This window comes from Silurus aristotelis (assembly GCF_946808225.1).
Source record: "Silurus aristotelis genome assembly, chromosome: 13".
NCBI classification, from domain to species: domain Eukaryota; kingdom Metazoa; phylum Chordata; class Actinopteri; order Siluriformes; family Siluridae; genus Silurus; species Silurus aristotelis.
In genome coordinates, this window is record NC_139586.1 from 29,780,249 (window position 1) to 29,803,742 (window position 23,494).

At 41.2% G+C, this 23,494-nt stretch overlaps 3 protein-coding genes across 4 annotated transcripts in view; 1 reads left to right on the forward strand and 2 right to left on the reverse strand.

Annotated features, from left to right (window-relative positions):
* The window catches only part of borcs8 (BLOC-1 related complex subunit 8), a gene marked incomplete at its 3' end in the record, with an annotated part of 6,910 nt that extends 5,462 nt beyond the window's left edge, over nucleotides 1–1,448 (reverse strand). The window contains exons 1-5 of the mRNA XM_083559572.1: nucleotides 1,312–1,448; nucleotides 1,173–1,210; nucleotides 874–986; nucleotides 119–183; nucleotides 3–34 (exon numbers count right to left, since the gene is read on the reverse strand). Coding sequence (XP_083415698.1) covers nucleotides 3–34; nucleotides 119–183; nucleotides 874–986; nucleotides 1,173–1,210; nucleotides 1,312–1,337 — 274 coding nt within the window. The 5' untranslated portion in view covers nucleotides 1,338–1,448. The remainder of the gene's footprint in view (nucleotides 1–2; nucleotides 35–118; nucleotides 184–873; nucleotides 987–1,172; nucleotides 1,211–1,311) is intronic.
* Nucleotides 1,449–1,774: 326 nt separating this feature from the next.
* rfxank (regulatory factor X-associated ankyrin-containing protein) lies at nucleotides 1,775–8,400 on the forward strand. 2 transcript variants are annotated; one of them, XM_083559465.1, is made up of 9 exons: nucleotides 1,775–1,915; nucleotides 6,416–6,481; nucleotides 6,588–6,688; nucleotides 6,759–6,884; nucleotides 6,973–7,039; nucleotides 7,515–7,595; nucleotides 7,710–7,762; nucleotides 7,885–7,912; nucleotides 8,338–8,400. In XM_083559465.1, the coding sequence occupies exons 1-7, from the start codon at nucleotides 1,816–1,818 to the stop codon at nucleotides 7,751–7,753; spliced, it is 585 nt and encodes a 194-aa protein (XP_083415591.1). In that variant the 5' UTR covers nucleotides 1,775–1,815; the 3' UTR covers nucleotides 7,754–7,762; nucleotides 7,885–7,912; nucleotides 8,338–8,400. The 2 variants fall into 2 exon arrangements, with proteins under 2 accessions (XP_083415591.1, XP_083415592.1); XM_083559466.1 differs by lacking the exon at nucleotides 7,885–7,912 and having other exon boundaries at nucleotides 7,710–7,766; nucleotides 8,312–8,400.
* A 2-nt stretch (nucleotides 8,401–8,402) lies between these two features.
* nr2c2ap (nuclear receptor 2C2-associated protein) lies at nucleotides 8,403–13,907 on the reverse strand. Its single transcript, XM_083559478.1, has 5 exons — nucleotides 13,700–13,907; nucleotides 13,515–13,605; nucleotides 12,308–12,413; nucleotides 10,031–10,099; nucleotides 8,403–8,720 (listed from the first exon to the last, which is right to left on the reverse strand). The coding sequence occupies exons 1-5, from the start codon at nucleotides 13,735–13,737 to the stop codon at nucleotides 8,599–8,601; spliced, it is 426 nt and encodes a 141-aa protein (XP_083415604.1). The 5' UTR covers nucleotides 13,738–13,907; the 3' UTR covers nucleotides 8,403–8,598.
* Between the last annotated feature and the right edge of the window lie 9,587 nt (nucleotides 13,908–23,494).

Sequence of the window (23,494 nt, forward strand, 5' to 3'; positions counted from 1 at the left end):
ACAGAGGCTGCTGTTGGCCATGCTCTTCACTGCACTGCGTAAGAGACAAGCGAATCACATCACACACAATGAATGGATGATTGATGTTTGATCTGGACTGTAGGTGATGAACTCGTACCTGCAGGCGTACTCCACAGTATAAATGGCTCCCTGGCTCTGTTCCTCCCAGCTCTGCATGTCTGTCTACAGAACATTATCACACAGAAACTATTTAATAACATACAAACACAAGAGATTGGTGAAGAAATGCTCCTATACGTCAGGAGTCAAGAACAGTGGCTGGGTGTTGGAGACACGACCGAACCTGCTCTTTCAGCTCGTATAACCAGCAGTGGTGATTAGATAGATTAGACAGATAAATTAGATCTTTATTGCCATTGCATGGTACACTTTTGATAGATTCTGACCACTGCCACTGACCACACTGACCAGGAACAGCCCACAAGAGCTGCAGTTTTGGAGACGCTCTCACCCAGTCGTCTAGACGGCACATTTTTCCTGCTTCTAACATCAACTTTGAGGACAAAATATTCACCTGCTGCCTGATCAATAAATCCACCCACTAACAGGTGCCATGATGAAGATAATCAGTGCTCTTTACTTCACCGCTCAGAATGTTATACTGTGGAGAAATATAAGGTCTATAAACGTACATGAGACACGTACAATGGTAGAATTGTGCTCTTCTTTATATCATTCATTTTTATTAGTTATGCACTCAAACAAATCCAAATATCAATCCCTTTATAACACTTTATAACCGCAGATAATCAAATCTGGATGCCAAAGATCATAGACACCGTGTCTATTTTACTCTGAGAAACATGTTTAGAAATCAAACAGAAATGAATAAATCAGTAAAAGTCACGTGACCTTATGTTGCACCAGTTCCGGAAGTGATCTCCTCACGTGCTCCTGAAGACGATACAGCGCTATAGACGGTTCATTCGCCAACACGTACATGCTCTCTGTAAACTTATCCGTCACTGTTACACACGAACACAACTCTTTATACACTGCACTTACAAGATACATCTAATATATTTATATAAGATGTACAGAATGATGTTACACCTCAAATATATCCCTGTGAACATCAGTGTACTGACTGTAATAATAATATCATCTGTTTACATGGCACGTGGCCAAAAAACAGGAACAACTCTCTTTACCTCGCTTTACTTTCAGCTGCATTTCCTGGTCGTCCATTCTAAACAAAAAAGCAGAATATAATTATAAATAATAATAAAAAACCTGCGCTGTGGTTTTTATGTCTGTACACTTCCTCTATCAGGGTACTGTAGTGTGTACCGGAAATTCCGCTCGTCCTCCAACATCAGTCCGAATAAATAGTTCCTGGGTGTTCGGTGAAAAGCGCTTTGAGCTCGAGATTAAAAGAGGACTTCACTTTTAAACTTTAAAACTTAAACTTCACCAGATATAATAAATTACTGTATTATTATCTAATAAAACGCGTCACAGGTGTGATGGTGTATGTTTTTAAGATGTAAAACGAGGCGCTTTTACTTTCACTTTGGTTAAAATTCAGGAAATAAACAAGCAATGGTGTAGGAAGTGCAGAAACACGGCACGAGCTCCAGCTGTGCTGAGATCAGACCACCTTTTGTCCATCAGGGGCATGTCTTCATAAATCTCCGGAAATATTTGGATTATTAATAAAAATTATTATTATTTTTATTGCTTCCAGGTTTATTGCTTACAGCAGGTTTGGTTGAAGGCGAGTAATAATATCTACAGGATTTTATTGAGTTTAGTTTTTAATCACATTTAACCAGGTGTGATAATTAACCTGTGATGGAGGAGAGAAGTGACGGGAGCGCGCTTCATCACTCCGCCACCCTCACCAACAAACAGCGCGGGAACGAGCTCACAGTCCGACCTGCAACTCTGGACAGTAAGAGCTGCTCACAATCCAGAACACACACACACACACACACACACACACACACACACACACACACACACACACACACACACCAAACCATTCCTTTGTTCATCTTTAGTTATATCCTGGTCAGGGTTGCAGTAGATCTGGAGTTAATCCCAGGACACATCCTGGATGGGACTTCAGTCTTTTACACTCGATAGGAAACACCATCCTCACACCTATTGGGCAGGTTAACATACAATAAAACCCAATGTTAGCATACACTAGTCTGAATAAAAGAGCGAGTCAGTGTTTTTCCAATGCTTGGACAGAACAGTGTCAGAGGAGTTGATAAAGAGGCTCACCTGTGCTTGCTTATGCCGATTTCTTCCGACCTTTTGTCCTGGAAGTAGAAGCCAGCCATGATGGGTTGGGTGCATTTCTTTCCCAGGAGCAGCCTAATGCCTATGCAGAAGGAAACACAGACATGAGGATCTCTGGGATAAGAGACGACCCACCACACCACCATTAACAAACCTGAGTGAACGTGTGAGAGTGAGGAGACGACAGCATCCAAATATCCCAGTTCACCAAACACTCCATATCCATGATCCCTCCAGATCTGCTCCTTTACCTCACAAACACCTACTGACTAAAGACTCCACTAAATAAATGTGTTCAGCCTCGACTTGAACACTGAGACTGTGTCTGAGTCCCGAAAACACTGATTGGAAGGCTGTTCCATAACTGTGGGGTTTATAAGAGAAACATCTGCCTTCTGCTGTAGTTTTCATTATTTGAGGTACCAACAAATAGCCTGCACCTTTTGATCTAAGTAGGCGTGGAGGATCATCCTGGTACAGAAGTTCACTCAGATACTGCGGCGTGAGAGCGTTAAGTGCTTTATACGTCAGTAGTAGTATTTTATAATCAGTGTGAGATGTAATTGGGAGCAGTGTAGATGATTAAAACAGGGCTGATGTGATCATATTTTCTAGATCTAGTGAGGACTCTTGCTGCTGCATTCTGAACTAACTGAAGCTTATTTCTGCACTTACTCCAAAACCCAGACAGTAAAGCGTTACAGTAGTCTAATCTAGATGTTACAAAAGCATGAACTAGTTTTTCTGCATCCTGTAACAACATCATATTTCTAATTTTAGCAATATTTCTAAGGTGAAAGAAGGAGATCCTGGTGATATGATTCACGTGAGACTCAAAGGAAAGACTCGGGTCAATAATCACACCGAGGCCTTTGCTGTACACACTAAAACAAAAACACCATCCAGAGATGCTACAGAATCAGAAAGTTTACTTCTAGCTGCATGTGGTCCTAGTAAAAGTACTTCCGTCTTATCTGAGTTGAGCAGAAGAAAGTTATCAAGCATCCACTGTCTAATGTCCTTTACACACTCCTTAACATTGTTAAGCTGATCTCTCTCATCTGGCTTTGCTGAAATATACAGCTGTGTATCATCAGCATAGCAATGGAAGCGAATCCCATGTTTATGAATAATTTCACCAAGAGGCAGCATATAAAAAGAGAAAAGCAGAGGGCCTAAGACAGATCCTTGTGGATCACCAAACTTTACCTCAGAGAGTGTGGAGAACTCACCATTTACATCAACAAACTGATAGCGATCAGTCAGATAAGACCTGAGCCAAGAGAGAGCTGTTCCCTTTATTCCAACAACGTTCTCAAGTCTAGCAAGCAGTATAGTGTGATCAATGGTGTCAAAAGCTGCACTAAGGTCGAGCAAAACAAGTGAGGAGACAAAACCCTGATCAGAGGCCAATAACAGGTCATTTACCACCTTAACTAGCGCCGTCTCTGTGCTATGATGAGGCCGAAATCCTGACTGATACATTTCATAAATGTTATTCCTCAGTAGATGTGAGCAAAACTGCTGTGCTACAACCTTTTCTAGAATCTTTTAGATAAAGGGGAGGTTTAATATTGGACTGTAGTTGGACAACTGACGGGGTGAAGGTCAGGTTTCTTAATTATGGGGTTGAGGTGGTGCTAATGGAAGAGTTTATTATTTTAAAACAGGTTTAATTACCTCTGGAATGATCCTTTTGAGGAAACTTGTAGTCGAGGGATTGAAAATGCTCTTATCGAGAATGCTCTTTATCTTCCTGTCATTATGGTCTGAGGGGTTGGCATAAGATCCAGGACCTTTGGATTTCGGTGGTGTATCAGGTGGTGAATGCGCCTGAACCTGGAGGTTCCGTTTATATCATAGCTCTGGTAGATAATTTGGATAAAATGTCGGTGTTTCAGTGTATACTGCTACCAGAGCAGTCCACATTCTGAGATAAGGTGGACTTGTGTGTCTTGGTACCCAAAACTCCAGAAGCAGGTGGTAGGCCGGTGGCCCAAGGTCCGGTGTTGAAGTGTTCTTCAGTTTCACCAGGTCTAGTGGAGGATATTGAATGGGTAGCACCTGTGCCTTCTGGACCAGCGGGTGTGATACCAGTAAACACTCTTGTTGCTGCTTTGCTGTTTGGCTGTGTGTCTTTTTCTTTTGTTTTGTATGTTTTTTATAAAGGCTGTGGCTGGTGAAGGATTCTTCGGACTCGTGAACTACGCATGTGTGTTGTCCTTATGGTCCTGTTCCTCAGACATATTGCTATTAGCTATGTTTCCAACCTTGATTATTCTGTAATTTAGTAGTTCCTTGTATAAGTTGTCTTCCTTTATTATTTTCTTTTGTGTTTATTTAGACTGACTCTGGGTGGGAGGATAGATTTCATTGCCTGTAGGTGGTGGCATTTTGAGCATGGAGTGGTTTGTATGTGTGTGTGTGTGTGTGTGTGTGTGCATGGTGTGTTTTTGCTAATCACTCTCTTGCTAGCCCATCCCGCTACAGGTGAGTCTTAGTGGTTCAGATAGTTTTCGTTGTGTTTGTGTGTATGCTGGGATACAGAGCCATATCTTAACTTCAGACTTCTTTATTTTATTGCAGCGACTAGAATGTTTTATTTGTTTATGTGAGATCAATAAACTCTTTTAAATAATAACAAATGTCATCCATGGTAACGAACCTGTGTGACATTTTTATTGGGTAGTTATTTTCCCTTTCTTTAAAAGAATAGGCGGCGTAGTCGGTTTGCTATAATAAACTCCTTTTCAGTGTTTATTAGTAGTGACACAAAATTCATCTTTCATCTCCCACCACATCTCCACACATAGCCAGTACACTTATTGTTCTTCTTTCCTCCCCGGATGTTGGAGATAGCCAGAAAACCCAGAAAATCCCTGTACATGCACTCATTTGAGGTGTGATTTCACTCACATTCACCTTTATGGCATTTAGCAGATGCTCTTATTCATACAACTGAGCAGCTCTGCGGTTAGGGGCTCAGGAGTGACAGCTTAGTGTGGCTGGGATTCGAACTCATGACCTTCAGATCCAAAGTCCAATGACATAAACACTAAGCTCCCACCTCCCAGGCTGTTACGAGCTTTACAGCAGCATTTTCCACACGTAATACACACAGCAGCTTTTTCATTTTTCCCACAATGTTCATTTATTTTTATTTACAGGATTCAGTTCACACACACGGTCACATTCATGATATAGTTTGACACAAACATGAAAAACATAATCTTATATGAGCTGATAAGCAGAAGAAAATCACAGTGATGTGTCAGTGAATGAGTGGATGAAAGTTCTGTGGAGTACAAAAGGGACGTTTGTGTCTCTATCAGAAGATCTTGTGTGAGAAGGAGAACAGGAGAGAAGATGTGATCAGACTCCCTCACCCCCACACTCACACATGGAGGTGGAGGATTTAATGGTTTGGGGTTGTTTTGGAGCAGTGAAGGTTCCGGAAAGTGAAAGGAATCCTGAACCAACACGTCTCCCATTCCACACTTCATCACCATGGAGTTCCGTCTGGACTGCAGCTCATTGCAACCAAATTCACCGTACAACAAGACGATGAGACAAGGAATTTCCTGCCCAGTCACCGCACCTAAATCCTGTTGAACTGCTCTGGGATGAACTGGTTCAATCAACCAACCAACCAACCAACCAACCAACCAACCAACCAGACAGACAGACAGACAGACAGACAGACAGACAGACAGACAGACAGACAGACAGACAGACAGACAGACAGACAGACAGACAGACAGACAGACAGAAAGAAAGAATCTCTAACTAGTGAACAACTATAAAGAGTTCTACAAGAGGCACAGCAAAGTATTTCTTGTGTAGTGTAAATGATTTTTTACTGAAAATAACGTGGAACATTTGGACATTTATAGATTTGTTTGGTCAGAGGAAATCCTCAGACTGTTACATGACCAAGTTTGAAACAAAAGAAACACATTCAAAGATGGACATGTTTCTCAAAAACCATAACACACTTTCCACAAGTTAATGGAACTCAATCATTGTCCTGAATGCTTTAGTATGATCCCATATTTAAAACTACAACACAATGTTCTGTTATTGGTTGTATTTTCACTGTATTGTATGAAATAAATTACAGATGTTTATCTTCTTCATTTAATAGATTTGTCTGTTCATCAACTAGCAGCTCATGGAGAAATCTCCAAAGTGAGGACACAAGTGGCCAGTGGTAAGCAGCTCAGAGTGTCAGACACAATTCTGTTTACAATCACAGATACGATACAATCTATTTTAACATCAGATTAAAGACATGCATGTTTATTGATTGTTTTTAGACGCCGCTTTACTGAACAGTCAGGATGAACGAGGATTCACAGCTCTTATGTGGGCAGCAGCGTTCGGAGAGATCGAAATGGTCCAGTTTCTGCTAGAGAAGGTATGAAAGGTCTTCACGTTGAATCTTTTGTCTTGGATGGGTTACAAATCCGGGTTGTGTATCAAATCAGGGTGCTGATCCAAAAACCTTTGCGAGGGAGCGTGAGAGCGCGTTATCCTTAGCCAGTGCAGGAGGATACGCAGACATCGTCCAGACGCTTTTACAGCACAATGTCGATGTCAATTCCTACGACTGGGTGAGTGGAAACCAAACAAAACTGCATCACAGTGTATCATGGATCTGAAAGTGTTTATCCCTCATATTTATGAACACTTTCGACACAGAACGGAGGGACGCCTCTTCTTTATGCAGTCCGTGGAAATCATATTAAATGCGTCCAAGCTTTACTCCGTAAGTTCATACCTGTTTTATAAACAAATCCTTTTTTACCTGTTATTCCTGCTGTTTTGTAGATCAGGTCCACACTTTTGATGTTTAGACTCATTTTGGGCCAAGAACAAAGTGAAATAAGGATTAATGAGCAGTACATGTGAATCAGAACACACACACACACACACACACACACACACACACACACACACACACACATCAAGACAGCAAATATAAGATATTTTGGAACTATTATATCCATATTCATTATATTAAAATATAATAAAGACAGTGTAGATGAGTTGGATTGGAAGATCTCCTGCTCTGACCTCAACTCCAAGCCTCCTCACCTACATCACTTTACTAACACACCTGTAGCTGAAAGAATCTACATTAAATCTAGTGGAACATCTTTCCAGAAAAGTGGAGCTTCTTATAACGTAAATGGAGAGTAAATGTGGAATGTGATGGTCAGATGTTCACTGTGTGTGTTTAGTAAACGGAGCTGATATTACATTCGAAGCCGACTCTGGATACAGTCCTGTGGCACTCGCTATTGCTCTTGGATACAAAAAAAGTAAGTGTCCTTAATATCTGCAATTTGTTGATAAACATTTTGCTGTGTGTTCATTTATAGTGCTGCATATTAGAGTTTTCTGATTTATGCCTTTTTTTCTGAACACATTTTCAGTGCAAAAGCTGCTTGAGGATCACATACTGCAACTGCTCAAATGATCACACACACTGAGCACACACACTGAGCACACACACTGAGCACACACACTGAACACACACTGAGCACACACACACTTAGCACACACTGAGCACACACACTGAACACACACACTAAGCACACACACACTGAGCACACACACACTGAACACACACACTGAACACACACACTGAGCACACACACACACTGAGCACACACACACTGAGCACACACACACTGAGCACACACACACTGAACACACACTGAGCACACACACTGAACACACTCACTGAGCACACACACACTGAGCACACACACTGAGCACACACACACTTAGCACACACTGAGCACACACACTGAGCACACACACTGAGCACACACACACTGAGCACACACACACTGAGCACACACACACTGAGCACACACTGAACACACACACTGAGCACACACACTGAGCACACACACTGAACACACACACTGAGCACACACACTGAGCACACACACACTGAGCACACACACACTGAGCACACACACTGAGCACACACACACTGAGCACACACACACTGAGCACACACACTGAGCACACACACTGAACACACACACTGAGCACACGCCTGCCTTTTTAAATGCCTTTTTTTTAAAAGCTTTGTAATAAAACTATTACCATAAAGCTGCCTTTCAAAGCCATTTTAATTTTTTAAATGATTTATTGACGAGCAGAAAAATACACTAATGCATACAATTAATAAAAAAAAAAAAGTCTGAGGGTAAAGTCAGGATGATTCTGGTGATTCGTCCTTCACAGAGATGTTGTGCGTTTGCTGTTTTTTTTTTAGTTCTGGTTCTCAATTGTTCTCTTTTCCAAACATCACGAAGCTCGTTCTCCGAGGACGTCCAAACAGTAAACTATTATTCTTCCAAAAAAGTCTGTACTGTTTTCAAATACTATTTTAAGCTTCTTCACCAGTGGGGCATTTTGAATGGGAAAACTGTGGGTGAGGAATCAAGGAAAAGAGATCAGCATGGGATGAGTGACTGCTGTGTGCATCGCTGCAGGGTTCTGCAGGTTCCAACAAGTCAATCTGGAGACTTTTTAAGACCCTTTTAAGAGCACAAAGAATCAAATGTAAGACCTTCATCACCACATCAACACACACAATATACAGTATTATTAGCAACGGGCCTTAAATTCTGTCTGATTAAACCAAAAGTCTCTAAACTTCACGTCTGTGGTACAGTCCGAGAGATTCGCACCAAAAACTGAAAGCTGATTGGCTGTTAAATGTTGGTCTCATTTGTAGTCGTGTAAATTTGGACCAGCAGAAGAAAAAACTACAACCACCATGAAAACTAACAAACAAAACAATAAGGAAGTGCTGCAGGAGCATCTGAGGGAGCGTTAGAGGTGGTGCTACATGGACATCAGAAAATTAAGACCTGGTTTTTAAATATTAGACTTTATAAGATTCCAAAAGTCTACATCTTCATCAGACTCCACAGTGTCAGATAGTAATCAGACCCCTCACTTTATTCAGTGTTCTGTTACAGTCTGATACTACAATCATTCACACTGTTTTCTGCTCATGAATCTACACTCAGTCTCCAAAATCAAGAAGTGAAAACAGAATTCTATAAATGTCTGTAAATCTTCTGAAAATAACAAACTGAAATATCATGTCCATAAGTATTGAGACACGAAAATGAGCTCAGGTGCCTCCTTTTTCTCCTGATCGTTGCTGAGATGTTTCTACACCTTGACTGGAGTCTACCTGTGGAAAAGTTTATTGATTAGACATGAAAAGCCCCCAATCCAGGTGTGTGAAGCGTGTTGTTTCAGAGCCCAAAAGACTCGAGACTGGAACTTCTGCCAAAAGGAACTTTAAGTAATTACCGAGCAAAGCGTCTGAACACTTCTGGACATTCCTTTTTAATTAAATATCCAGAAATTTCTAGAATTCTGCGTTCAGTTGGTCATTATGGAGGACTGAGTGTAGACTGATGAGAAATAAATCCTATTATGTGAATGATTGTGGTATCAGACAGTATCAGGGTCTGGAATGAATACATTCTGAATGAACTGAAGATCAAAAATATTCACATTGTTACATTGTTTATTTTCTTTGATCATTTTAAACTTTGAAGGTTTGAATAGTGACCTACAGACACTTCACACTTTTCAGTAATACATTATGTAAATAATAAATATTTTCTCATCATCATGAATCCCAGTGCAACAGATTCATCAGTTACATGAACATGAGCAGGTGATGAGCAGAGCTCTGAAACGGGTTTGAAGGATATCTGGGAAGAGTTGTCGTCTTCTGGATAGAAGTCCATAATGTGCTCCAGATTCCCATCTTTAATACAACCTGCAGCAGTAGAGCACAAAATCCCTGTTAATCTGATACACTCGTGTGTGTGTGTGTGTGTGTGTGTGTGTGTGTGTGTGTGTGTGTGTGTGTGATTTCTGCACCAGAGAACATTTTGTCCATTTTTCCGTGTTTTGTTCAATTACTCATTATCATCATCATCTCTTAGCTCTGGACTGCACCTTATTCTTCTGCCTATGTGGAACATTCAACCTCTACAACCTGTTTTCAAGCTTTTAAAGTTCTCCTACACAACACCAACTACCACTGTTCCATCCATCCTCCATCCTCTCCCACTGCTCCTCTCATCCCTCCGTCCTCTACCACTGCTCCATCCATCCCTCCATCCTCTCCCACTGCTCCTCTCATCCCTCCGTCCTCTACCACTGCTCCATCCATCCCTCCATCCTCTCCCACTGCTCCTCTCATCCCTCCGTCCTCTACCACTGCTCCATCCATCCCTCCATCCTCTCCCACTGCTCCATCTATCCCTCCATCCTCTCCCACTGCTCCTCTCATCCCTTCATCCTCTACCACTGCTCCATCTATCCCTCCATCCTCTCCCACTGCTCCTCTCATCCCTTCATCCTCTACCACTGCTCCATCTATCCCTCCATCCTCTCCCACTGCTCCTCTCATCCCTCCATCCTCTCCCACTGCTCCTCTCATCCCTCCATCCTCTCCCACTGCTCCATCTATCCCTCCATCCTCTCCCACTGCTCCTCTCATCCCTTCATCCTCTACCACGGCTCCTCTCATCCCTTCATCCTCTACCACGGCTCCTCTCATCCCTTCATCCTCTACCACGGCTCCTCTCATCCCTTCATCCTTTACCACTGCTCCTCTCATCCCTCCATCCTCTCCCACTGCTCCATCTATCCCTCCATCCTCTCCCACTGCTCCATCTATCCCTCCATCCTCTCCCACTGCTCCATCCATCCCTCCATCCTCTACCACAGCTCCACTCATCCCTCCATCCTCTCCCACTGCTCCATCCATCCCTCCGTCCTCTACCACTGCTCCATCCATCCCTCCATCCTCTCCCACTGCTCCTCTCATCCCTCCATCCTCTCCCACTGCTCCATCTATCCCTCCATCCTCTCCCACTGCTCCTCTCATCCCTTCATCCTCTCCCACTGCTCCTCTCATCCCTTCATCCTCTACCACGGCTCCTCTCATCCCTTCATCCTCTACCACGGCTCCTCTCATCCCTTCATCCTCTACCACGGCTCCTCTCATCCCTTCATCCTCTACCACGGCTCCTCTCATCCCTTCATCCTTTACCACTGCTCCTCTCATCCGTCCATCCTCTCCCACTGCTCCATCTATCCCTCCATCCTCTCCCACTGCTCCATCCATCCCTCCATCCTCTACCACTGCTCCACTCACCCCTTCATCCTCTCCCACTGCTCCGCTCATCTCTCCATCCTCTACCACTGCTCCACTCATCCCTCCATCCTCTACCACTGCTCTACTTATCCCTCCATCCTCTACCACTGCTCTACTTATCCCTCCATCCTCTACCACTGCTCTACTTATCCCTCCATCCTCTACCACTGCTCTACTTATCCCTCCATCCTCTAGCACTGCTCCTCTCATCCCTTAATCCTCTACCACTGCTCCATCCATCCCTCCATCCTCTACCACTGCACCACTCATCTTTCCATCCATCCTTTACTTATTCTCCCCTCATCACTCCATCTCTCAGGAAGACATGCTTGAAGACTTTTCTTTCTTCTGGCACTGAGGAACTTCCACTTGATGTGTAAAGAACTCTGTTAGTCTTTAAACATCTAAATCTTCTACCTCTTTAAGACATTTGCTTGTTCGTTATTGTTCTAATGAACAGCATCAGAATGGATTTATTAATAACTCACTCAGGATAAAGGTGTTGACTATAAATACTAATCGACATGTGGAAGGAGTCTCCAGTGCCAGTGGTTTGTAATAGAGCAGAGTTTTGGAGGAAATTGTATATAATTGTCTTTAAAGACATGTTGCCTGGTAATTCTTTATTCCTCACTGTATATCTTACAGCACACACACACACACACACACACACACACACACACACACACACACACACACACACACACACACAGCTTCATTGTTTCAGTGCGTGTTCTTCATTGCTAGTCACATGTACATGACTACAGTGTGTGAAACCTGCACAGTTAAAGAACAAAGTATTCAGGAGTCAAATCAAACCTTCTAACTTGCACGTTTTGCCTGAAAATCCTCCCTGGAACTGCAGTTTGAGCTCAGATGCTCTGACAGGAACAGGAAACTCCAGGAGAACCCACTGACACTCCCCCTGAAGAACAGAAGATAAAATGACAATAACGCAACCATGTTGTCTGACACATGTTCTAAAGATCAGAACCTATTTTCAGTGTGCTGTGAATAATGAACGTGTGAATAACTTAATGGATCAGAGCCACATTTGATCACATGGTAGAAGAAAAGGCAGATGATTACTGTATACTCTGGGACAGGTGTAGGACACTGAATGAAAATCAGGACATGTTCCATGGAGAGACAGGAGCATATCAAAAACAAGTCGTATTGAAAAGTGTCACATGGCACAGATCTGGTCACTTTCACCGAATGTCCTCCTTCAGATCTTTAGAACCTGGCAGTAGAAGTCTCTATTGATGATGTGAAACCTGGGGACAAATTCTCGAAACACAATCCCACGAATGTGGAAAAAGACAATGAGAATGCCATTGGTGGAGCTGCCACTTTTTTGGGGGTCATGGAGATGACGTGATCTTTCACTGTGAAGACTGTTGCTTCGTCTCAGATGATCTCACATGATCTCCTGTTCTCACATGATCTCGATTTATTTTGTGATGAGTTTTTAGGGACAGGTTTGAAGTGGTTTATAGTTCCTGATGTTTCCCAACACGTTGTGGTGTTTAAGTGCTACAGAGGGTGCAATAGAAATTCATCTCCATCGAAAGATCTTCACTCCTGTTTTTACTCCTGTTCAACTCTCTCACGTTCACATCTGTACACGAATAACTTCCAAAACTTCAACATCCATAAAGACGATCACTAATAAGTCAATAAATAAGGAAATGTGATGTTTCAGGATTGAGATGTTCTTGAAACGTTTCCAAATGATTGTGAAACCGTGAATCAACTGTTTTAATAAATGATACAAAACCAAACAAATGGATTCACAAACCTTTCAGGTCAGATACCACACTTCCAGATCCATAATTATCAGTGATATAACAGTGAATATTTAAAGAACACTGAAGAACTGAAACCCAAACTTCTACTGTACTTTCACTTATAACATTCAGCTATAAATCTTCACAGCGAGACGCTTCTGAGAGCTGAAAGAAGTCTAGATTTGGGAAGATGTGTGTATTTGTTGATGATAAAGTTTTCAGCAGTGCTTCATTACCTGGTCAGAGCTCCAGCAGCTCTCCTCACTGCTATCAAACATCAGCTTCTTCCCAAACTGCTTCACATCTCTGTTTAGCACTGAGCTAACCCTGTCAAACACAAACACTGCCCTTAAACACAATTCACACTGAATTCACACTGTATTTCACTGAATCCTCGATCAAACATGAGCCACTTCTGTACCTGCACTGAGTCTTATTACAGATCAGAGTCTCCGCCATGCTGCAGTCTTCTATTGATGTGTCAATACCGAACGAGCCGACTCTAAGAGCCGATTCTTTGTAGCGACCGAGAAGAGCCGACTCCCGCCGGGAAGAGCCGAATCTTTAGCCGCTCCGGCTCATATCTGATAAGAATCCACGCAGGTTGGCAGAGGTGGGACTTAATTTAGATAAATAAATAATCACGGAGAGGAAAAATCAGCATTAACATCAGCTCATAACATCTGAGACGACGGAGTATTTTTGATTGTGTGCTAAACACTTTTATTAAAAGAGTGATAATTACAGAAGTCCCAAGAGTCCATGCATTACACTGATCTTCTCTTTCATGTTTTTCTTCTGATCTCAACATAACTAAAGTTGTTTTCTCCTGATCACATTTTCTCCAGCTGCTCGTACCGGCGAACGTTCATGCATGAGTTATCCATAAAACTGCATCTAGAACATGATATTATGCAGAAAACACAGATATTAAATATTGATCACGATCAAACAATATTTATTATGTCGAGATTATGGGGAAATTAAATCGTGATCACGAAAAAAACAAAAAAAACAAAAACAAGAAAGAACAAATATACGAGGATGCATGGATTCATAAAACTTCCGCACATAATGACGTTTATTTATTAGATTTCTTTGTTGTGGTTCTGCGGGTTTTTGTTTTTGGAACGAAAGAAATTCATAAAAATAAGGCTTTTATAAAAACACAATAAAAATTGCTTGCCAGCACAAACAATTTATAATTATAATTGCTCAATTAAGCTAAAATAGAAGGCTCGAGTGATACTAAATGAAGAGTCATTTGGGTGCTATTTGGGAGCCGGCTCTTCTAATGGAGCCGAGCCAAAAGAGCCGAATCTTTGAAAGAGCAGGACCTTCCATCATAACAGCCTTGAACACCCAAGTGCCGGAAACCAAGCCGGCTGTTTTTACGACATTATCATTGTTTTCATTACCTGCCGCTAGATGTCAGTATCGCATTTTAGACTAAAACGTGTTTTCAAATCTAATTTTATTTGTCACATATACACACACATACAGGGTTCGACATGCATGGAAAAAATAAACAAAGAAAAAGAAGGCAGATAAATACAGTATAAAACTATATAATATATATATATATATATATATATATATATATATATATATGAGAAAAAAGGTGTGTATACAAGGTATGCTTATGGCAGTAAACAGTAAATCTGTAAAAAAAAATGCATACGGAATCGTTTAGACGAAGTTATTTAATTTATTATTATAATCAATTTAAGTTTAAATGTTTCTATGCTAATTATCATATATAACTCGTGACTTCAATGAAAAGAATTCAATTCAAACCGCATAAACTGAAAAACTTCTTCTTCTTCTTCTTTCGGCTGCTCCCATTAGGAGTCTCCACAGTGGATCATCCGTCTCCATCCCCCCCTGTCCTCTACATCTGCCTCTTTCACACCAACTACCTGCATGTCTTCCCTCACCACATCCATAAACCTCCTCCTTGATCTTCCTCTTTTCCTCCTTCCTGGTGTCTCCATCCTCAGCATTCTTCTACTGATATACCCCATGTCTCTCCTCTGCACATGTCCAAACCATCTCAATCTCACCTCCCTCACCTTGTCTCCCAAACATCCTACATGTGCTGTCCCTCTAATAAACTCATTTCTAATCCTGTCCATCGTCGTCACTCCCAACGAACATCTCAACATCTTCAGCTCTGCTACCTCCAGCTCCACCTCCTGTCTTTTACTCAATGCCACTGTCTCTAATCCATACAACATCTCAGGTCTCACCACAGTCCTATAAACTTTCCCTTTCACTCTCACAGATACTCTTCTATCACAAATCACTCCTGCTATCACTCTTCTCCACCCACTCCACCCTGCCTGCACTCTTTTCTTCACTTCTCTAACACACTCTCCATTACTTTGCACTGTTGACCCCAGGTACCTGAACTCCTCCACCTTCTCCACCTCTTCTCCCTGCAACCGCACCCCTCCACTGCCCTCCCTCTCATCCACACACATGTACTCTGTCTTACTCCTACTGACTTTCATTTCCCTTCTCTCCAGCGTGTACCTCCACCTCTCCAGGATCTTCTCCACCTGCTCACTACTCTCACCACAAATCACAATATCATCCACAGACATCATAGTCCACGGAGACTCCTGTCTGACCTCGTCCGTCAACCTGTCCATCACCACTGCAAACGGGAAAGGGCTCAGAGCCGATCCTTGATGCAGTCCAACCTTCACCCTGAACCAGTCTGTCGTTCCACTCAGACTGAACTCTGTATGGAACAAGAGGACCCCAAACCTGTCAGGTGCCAATACTACACAGTGGTGTAATCAAAGACCCAGAAGGTCCTAACCCATAAGATTCACATCATACTTATCTTCTCCACCCTTTATAAGGTATCGCAGAAATGTTTACGATTCCTCGTAAAACCATTTTTGTTTCTGCTCATTGAATTGTTTAAATTGTAGGAAAGGTTTCTGGGTTTAAAGTACATTGTTTCTAAACTGCACTAATCTGAGATGTAGTCAGAAGATACTGCATGTGTCTCTGAGCCTTCATGAACTTTGCATTTGTCACAGTTCGAGCTCATGTCTGGGTGTATTTTTAGGAAGCTACTTTAAATTGGAGTGGAGAGTGACAAGCAGAGACATGACTGCACTTGTCTAAGAATGGCATCCAACAAGGCTAAGCCCAGATCCTGTTCCCAAACTGTTTTGATCTTTTGGAAGGAAGTTCTCGTCAGCCACAATGTGAGATTGTATGTATTAGTTACTGGTCACGGGAGCATAAAAATAAAGTTATCAGTAAGACCACTTGCATATTCAGATGGTTCTGGACTGTTTTCACTACAGTGTATATTGTGTATTTTGTGTTGCTGTGAAGGGCAGTGACATGAGAGACATGAGAGATACGAGAAGACTGCTGATGGAAAACTACATCAACACAAATAACTGCTCTTTGTTGAGCAGAATATCATCTCAGAATGAAGAGAACACCAAATCACCAGGCAGCTAAGCTGATGGTAGCACTCTAAAAGTAGAACATTGAAGTTAGCACTCTAATGGTAGAAGTTAAAAGGTAAAACTTTAAAGGTAGAAATTTAGAGGCAGAACTCTAAAGGCAGCAAAGCCTCAGTGTATGTATATGTTTTCTTTACTCCACCACTGATGGTAAATCTGCTCTAATTGTTCTCTTTTTTTTAGCCCTCCAGCACTGCAGCCGTATAACGCATTAGTCCCTAACTGCTATTGAAGTTATGCCACACTGCACATTATAGTTTGCTTCCTTCCTTTAATAAACTCTGTATTCTCATCTTATCAGCTCATTACTGAACTTTGTAAGAGTTTAGAATCGGTGTGTTGGAGAGATCAATGTGCAGTGTGTAGAGCTGAGCTGAATCCTGAACACTGCTGGGACTAACACTGTTTAATCAGGTTTGTATATCACTCAGACCTACACATTTTATATACAGTATATCATGAACAAGATTCACAATCCTAGAATATGGAGTCCCTCAGTCCCAGGCAGGGGTCCCTCTAGTGTTTCTGTGAGGGCCACATAAGTTTTCCTTTCTTTAATAAAGGGCAGGTTTGGTCTGTAACAGAAAACTACTTGTTTCTGTAGAAGGTTTCAAATCAAATGAAGCTTTTATTGCTGTTTATATCTGATGCAGTGCACAGTGAGAAGAAAGAACATGAAGAGATTGTACTTTTAAACATGTATACTTCTGTATAGCAGCAGCTGGTGGCAAAAGTGTGTGTGTGTGTGTGTGTGTGTGTGTGTGTGTGTGTGTGTGTGTGTGTGTGTGTGTGTGTGTGCAGATTGTATTGTTTCTTGACAGATGAGTCAAACAGTCATTTATATGCATAGAACATAAAAACACTCACTTGTTCACCATTTTGTCATCATTTATCTTTTTGTTTGTTTTGTCGAATCGTGTTGGTTGATGGTGACGTTAACAAATAATTAAGAGAAATTTTAGTCAGAAATCCAACCTTTATTATCAAATGCAGATATGATATGAGTAAAACATATATATTTTATTAACATTCTTAAATATTTCTCTGAATATGTTCCACATGTAGGGGCCGTAGTTTGGACCCCTGCTCTGGGCTTTGGTGTCTGTAGTTTGTGATTAAAGTGACATCACACATGACTGAGATTACTGCAGTCACATCTTTAGACATTTCAGACATTTTCACCATAATCTCAGAACAGCCAGTGAACACTAACGTCATGAAGAAGAAAAGACACAAATTAACTATTTTGGAGCTGCAAGTTTTAGTCTGTTTAAGTTTAGAGGAAACTAAGACTGCCTACACAACCTTTAAACCATGCTGACAGAGCAGCTTCCATCTCTACTGACCAGCTGGAACATTACCCCGGCTGTGTGAAGCAGATCCACACTATAAATTCGAGCCATATGGTTCCTGAATTACATCTTTTCTGTGCTATATTTTAGTTTTTCTGCTGTACTTAGTTCTCAGTGCATGTTCTTGACTTTTCTTAGACTGTTCCAGATCTGATATATGGTGCACAGAATAGTTAGCTGTTTTGTGAACAGAATCCCATCACCCTGGTATGTCTCATGTATGCCCTTGGTGCTGAAGAGTCCTGCTTCATTTTGAACAAGCTTTCTAATTAAGGCATTAAGAAGCAAAGTGCTTGCACAATATGCTTGGCTGCCTCCATTACAGCACACAATCAGTTGTAATTTATTCGTTTACAACAGCAGGAAGCCGATTGTAGGCCTCTTTTTCCCCCGGAGTTTATGGTTTGCAGTGTAGGCATCCATTAGGCTGTTTACTATAATGAAGGGAGTTGTACACATGTTAGCCTGTGCACTAAATAACTACCGAGAGCGATGGATGGATGGATGGAGAAAGAAAGATTGACTGGAAGATGAAACATACCGATAGTGTTGTTATTGCCTCCATTGGTACCATCAGTGCATTCAGACTTTCCGATAGTGGCTCTGATTTTGTGGAATTAGATATTAAGCCTCTCATATAAAGTCATTAAATATTTTTTCATGTGTTGCTGTATAAAGCCACTGCTTGCTGCAGAATACTGGAAGCCCATCTGTTTTTTTTTTTATTCAGGGGTTTCTTAAACATGAGCTTCAGGGTGTTGAGATGAGACTGCAGTTCAGTAAACGGCTGACCTGAGCATCTCACTCGTGTTAATGGCTCTCCATTTCGCAGGATCTTTGTCATCATGATGTGCTGTGGAGTTTGGACCCCTCAGGCTATTGGTTCTACAGAGTAAAAGGTACATGCATCAGCACGGTTTATGAAGTGTGACTGGTTCCACTTAGAAGTGCACCAGTGTGACAGTGAAACTGCCAAAGAGGCAACGTGCTACAGGATCAGCCTGGTCTAAGTCTTTCAGTGAGAGAAAAAGTCTCTAAACCTGAGGAAAAACGTTAACAATTTAACCCCTGCAGATGAGAAGACATTCTTTACCGCACATTATTTCATTATTTCATTTATACAAATAAGCAGCTGAGAGTTGAGGGCCTTGCTCAGGGGCCCATCACTGGCAGCTTGGCAGCGCTTGGATTTGACCTCACAACCTTCTGATCAGAAATCCAACACCTCATAACTTCAATTAAAATACATTTCACATGTCCAGCACTTTGACAGAAATCTGGATCTGTAAAGAAACAAATAGGTGTAATGTAATTTGTAATCTAATGAACATTTTCCAATCATAAATGTTTCTCAAATTGAGGAGCCAAGGCTGATGGTGGTGAGGGAAACGATATTATGAGGAAGAAACCTTAAGAGGAACCAGACTCTAAAGGGAATCAACTTGGTGACACCAAATATGTAACCAAATAAATAGATGGTGATTGTAGTCCTAAACCGTTGTTAAATTACAGTCCAAATCCATTCATATGGTTCTTGAGTTCCACAGGAACCTCATGGAGCTCTAGGATGTTCTTGTGGAGCCGTCCTCAGCAGCTCAGAGATGAAGAGAACTCCATGCAGAGGTTGGGCATCAGGATGAATCAGGTAGAACTTGACACTTAAACACAGCTGGACCTCAACATAAAAATAAACAGATTTAATTTGAATTTATATTTTCTTTATTTCTTTATTTGAATAAATCATTAATGGCATTGATAGAGCAGGTAAGTAGTTTAATAAAATAAAACTATACACGTTACATAATGAAAATGATTAATGATGAACAGAATACTGAATAGAAAAAAACACGTTTTTCTTCTTTGTGTTTTAGATTTTAATGGCCATCTGTCCATCCCTAATTATATTCCATCCGTATGTGTAAGTTTGTCTTTTCTTCTCTGAGTCTTGAAGAATGAAGGACAAAAGACTTTGTATTTAATGATTTCATTCTAACAAGCTGCAGTTTTCTGTCTTAGAAACTCCAGAAGAAAGTGAATAAATCTTCAGTGCGGCTGCAGAAATGTTACTACACATGGACTAATACATGCTGATCTTTAATACATGTAGACGTGTAAATGTCGGCAAATTGTTTGTCTAATAGTGCAGTAAACGTAGTTTCTTTTTATTTATGTAAATGTCATTTTTAATATTTCTATGTAAGTGTGTTTCCTCCACTTTTTAACACCCACATCCTGTACATTTCCTTTTCTAGCTATGAAATGAAGCACACTAACAAAGCACACAGTGCTGAGTGCAATCCACATAAACCACTGAACATTTATTTAATGAATTTCTTTTGCATGTTAGATTTCATGGCCATCCATCCAGGCCTCGTGTCCCATTTTCCAGCTCTTTCATTCCGTGAGTTTCAGTAAAAGCAGCGTTGCATGTCCAAGGTTGTCTGTAATAAATAAATGAAAGAAAGATTAGAACAATTTTCAAGTCTCCAGCTGTTTAGATACCTGCCTTGGTTTAACCCTGTTAATTGCATTCGAAGCTATTATGACAAATAGCAGCTCTAATTAGCAGGATTGAATCTCATTAGCGCTCATTTACACTGACTGTGGAAGCAGGAGCACTTGGATGTGATCTGGATTTGTTCCTCACTTGGGCATTTTGAAATGTTGAAATAGACCATAATTTAACCCATAGTGTTACAGCCCTAGGGTATAAACAGCACAACAGTGTGTGTGTGTGTGTGTGTGTGTGTGTGTGTGTGTGTGTGTGTGTGTGTGTGTGTGTGTGTTGACAGGGGAATGGGTGTGGGTTATAGGAAGAGCATCATAGCTGCAGTACGTTCAGTTATTTTCCACCTCAACATATTTTCCACCTCAACAATCTGCAGAGCTGTAGACTCAAAAACCATGTAAAGCTGAACATCTCTGACTGCACTGACACGCTGTAGAGGAAACCTCGAGTCTCCTGCATCTCTGAACTTTAACACTCAGGATCAGCAATGGATCCTTCTCTGTTTTGTCCCCACGTTCTATAAGTGCATTTCCCACGTTTATATAGAAATCTGCTCTCTGTGTGTAAATCCATCGTGATATTCAGCATGTTTGAGGATGAGCTTTAATAACATTCGTTTAAAACCATGTTCATGTGTGAAACCGCCATTTAAACTGCTGCTGACATTTACAATCAACTGGAAGGATCATTGGCGTGGAAATGTCATAGCCTGGAGAACTGGAATATGAAGGGAGGAGAATGATCAGTAAGTCCACCCCGTGATCTCTCTATCTCTCTATCTCTCTCTCTCTCTCTCTCTCTCACTATCTCTCTCTCTCTCTCTCTCTCTCTCTCTCTCTCTCTCTCTCTCTCTCTCTCTCACTATCTCTCTCTCTCTCTCTCTCTCTCTCTCTCTCTCTCTCTCACTATCTCTCTTTCTCTCTCTCTCTCTCTCTCTCTCTCTCTCTCTCTCTCTCTCTCTCTCTCTCTCTCTCTCTCTCTCTGCATGCTGTTCTATTTCTCTGTCTTTGTAATTAATTTGAGGAGTCTCTCTGTCTGTGCTTCAGGGTGCCTTTATATCTCTAGAGGACAGTCTCTCTCTCTCTCTCTCTCTCTCTCTTTCACTCTCTCTCTCTCTCTCTCTCTCTCTCTCTCTCTCTCTCTTTCTCTCTCTTTCTCTCTTTTGCTCTCTTTCTCTCTCTTTTGTTCTCTATGACATTGAACACGAGTACAGGTTGAGATCATCGTTGTATTTTCACAATAAGAGGATTATTTGTATTGCTGTTTTCACATATAGAGATAAATTATGACTGGTTTTAGGAAGTGTTTGGATGTAAATGATGTAAGAACTGATGAATTCAGCAGACTGAGTAAAGAGATGTCTTTAATAGTCTTATGATGACTCAAAAGTGCCACAACAGGAATCATTTTCATCTGTTCAACGGCAGTTTAGGCAAATATTTCTTCATGATGTGGAAGTATATATATATATATATTTATAAATGTTTCCAGATCTGTGCTTCAATACAATCCTGTCTGAGGTCTACAGACAGTTCCTTGGACTTCATGGTGTGGTTTGTGCTCTGACATGCACCGTTAACTGTGGGACCTTCTATATCTCAGGTGTGTGCCTTTCCAAATCAGGCAAGTTGTAGAAACATCTCGAGGATGATCAGTGAAAACAGGATTTTTATTTTGTTTAATTTTTAATACATTTTCAAAGATTTCAAACAAACGTCTTTGACGGTGCCATTGTGTGATTTTGTTTGTAGAATTGTGAGTAAAATAATGAATTTAATCCAATCTGGAATAAAAGAACAATGAAAATGTGAAAAAACTGAAGCTCTGTGAAAACTTGGGATAGATAGATAGATAGATAGATAGATAGATAGATAGATAGATAGATAGATAGATAGATAGATAGATAGATAGATAGATAGATAGATAGATAGATAGATAGATAGATAGATAGATCTAGAAGCAGCTTTAAGGAGATATTAGTATTAGTAGATTAGTGATTTAGATTTAGCTCAGTAATGCACCTGTATTAATATATCTACATTAAATAATACTATAAACTCATTTAATGTGATGTTTTATTTATTTTGGACTGAAAAACAGAGTGAAAGTTTGCCTCACTGTGTGGGCTTCATTTGGGGGAGATGAGCTTCCTGATTTTTAAAATGGGTGTTTCTTCTGCTCTTACCTAGTTGGAGTTGGGAAGTACTAAATTTCCAATATAGTCAGATGCAGTATATACAGTATCCATAAAGAGGTGAAGAGAGTGGCACTGTGTTTAATCCCTGTGGGTCTGAGGTTAATTCTGTCTGTACTGCAGAAAACAGTTTTAATGTAATTTGGGTAAATAGCTGAGTCGTTAACTTTGCCTTTTTGGTGGATAGCAAAGAGAAAATGTCTAAAGTTAGCTCTGTTTACACACACACACACACACACACACACACAAACACACACACACAAACACACAATAATCTTCTTCTTTTTCTTCTTCTTCTTCTTTCGGCTGCTCCCATTAGGAGTCTCCACAGTGGATCATCCGTCTCCATCCCCCCCTGTCCTCTACATCTGCCTCTTTCACACCAACCACCTGCATGTCTTCCCTCACCACATCCATAAACCTCCTTCTTGATCTTCCTCTTTTCCTCCTTCCTGGTGTCTCCATCCTCAGCATTCTCCGACTGATATACCCCATGTCCCTCCTCTACACATGTCCAAACCATCTCAATCTCACCTCCCTCACCTTGTCTCCAAAACGTCCTACATGCGCTGTCCCTCTAATAAACTCATTTCTAATCCTGTCCATCGTCGTCACTCCCAACGAACATCTCAACATCTTCAGCTCTGCTACCTCCAGCTCCACCTCC

Bases quoted from the DNA above. Each gene is read 5' to 3' on its own strand.
- rfxank (XM_083559466.1), top strand. From the start codon at position 1,816: ATGGAGGAGAGAAGTGACGGGAGCGCGCTTCATCACTCCGCCACCCTC. The intron at 6,885-6,972 runs GTGAGTGGAAAC...CTTTCGACACAG, and splicing joins ATGTCAATTCCTACGACTGG to AACGGAGGGACGCCTCTTCT. The intron at 7,596-7,709 runs GTAAGTGTCCTT...ACACATTTTCAG, and splicing joins TGCTCTTGGATACAAAAAAA to TGCAAAAGCTGCTTGAGGAT.
- nr2c2ap (XM_083559478.1), bottom strand. From the start codon at position 13,737: ATGGCGGAGACTCTGATCTGTAATAAGACTCAGTGCAG. The intron at 12,414-13,514 runs GTAATGAAGCAC...TCTGTTCTTCAG, and splicing joins GCTGCTGGAGCTCTGACCAG to GGGGAGTGTCAGTGGGTTCT. The intron at 10,100-12,307 runs GTTTGATTTGAC...CTACTGCTGCAG, and splicing joins CAAAACGTGCAAGTTAGAAG to GTTGTATTAAAGATGGGAAT.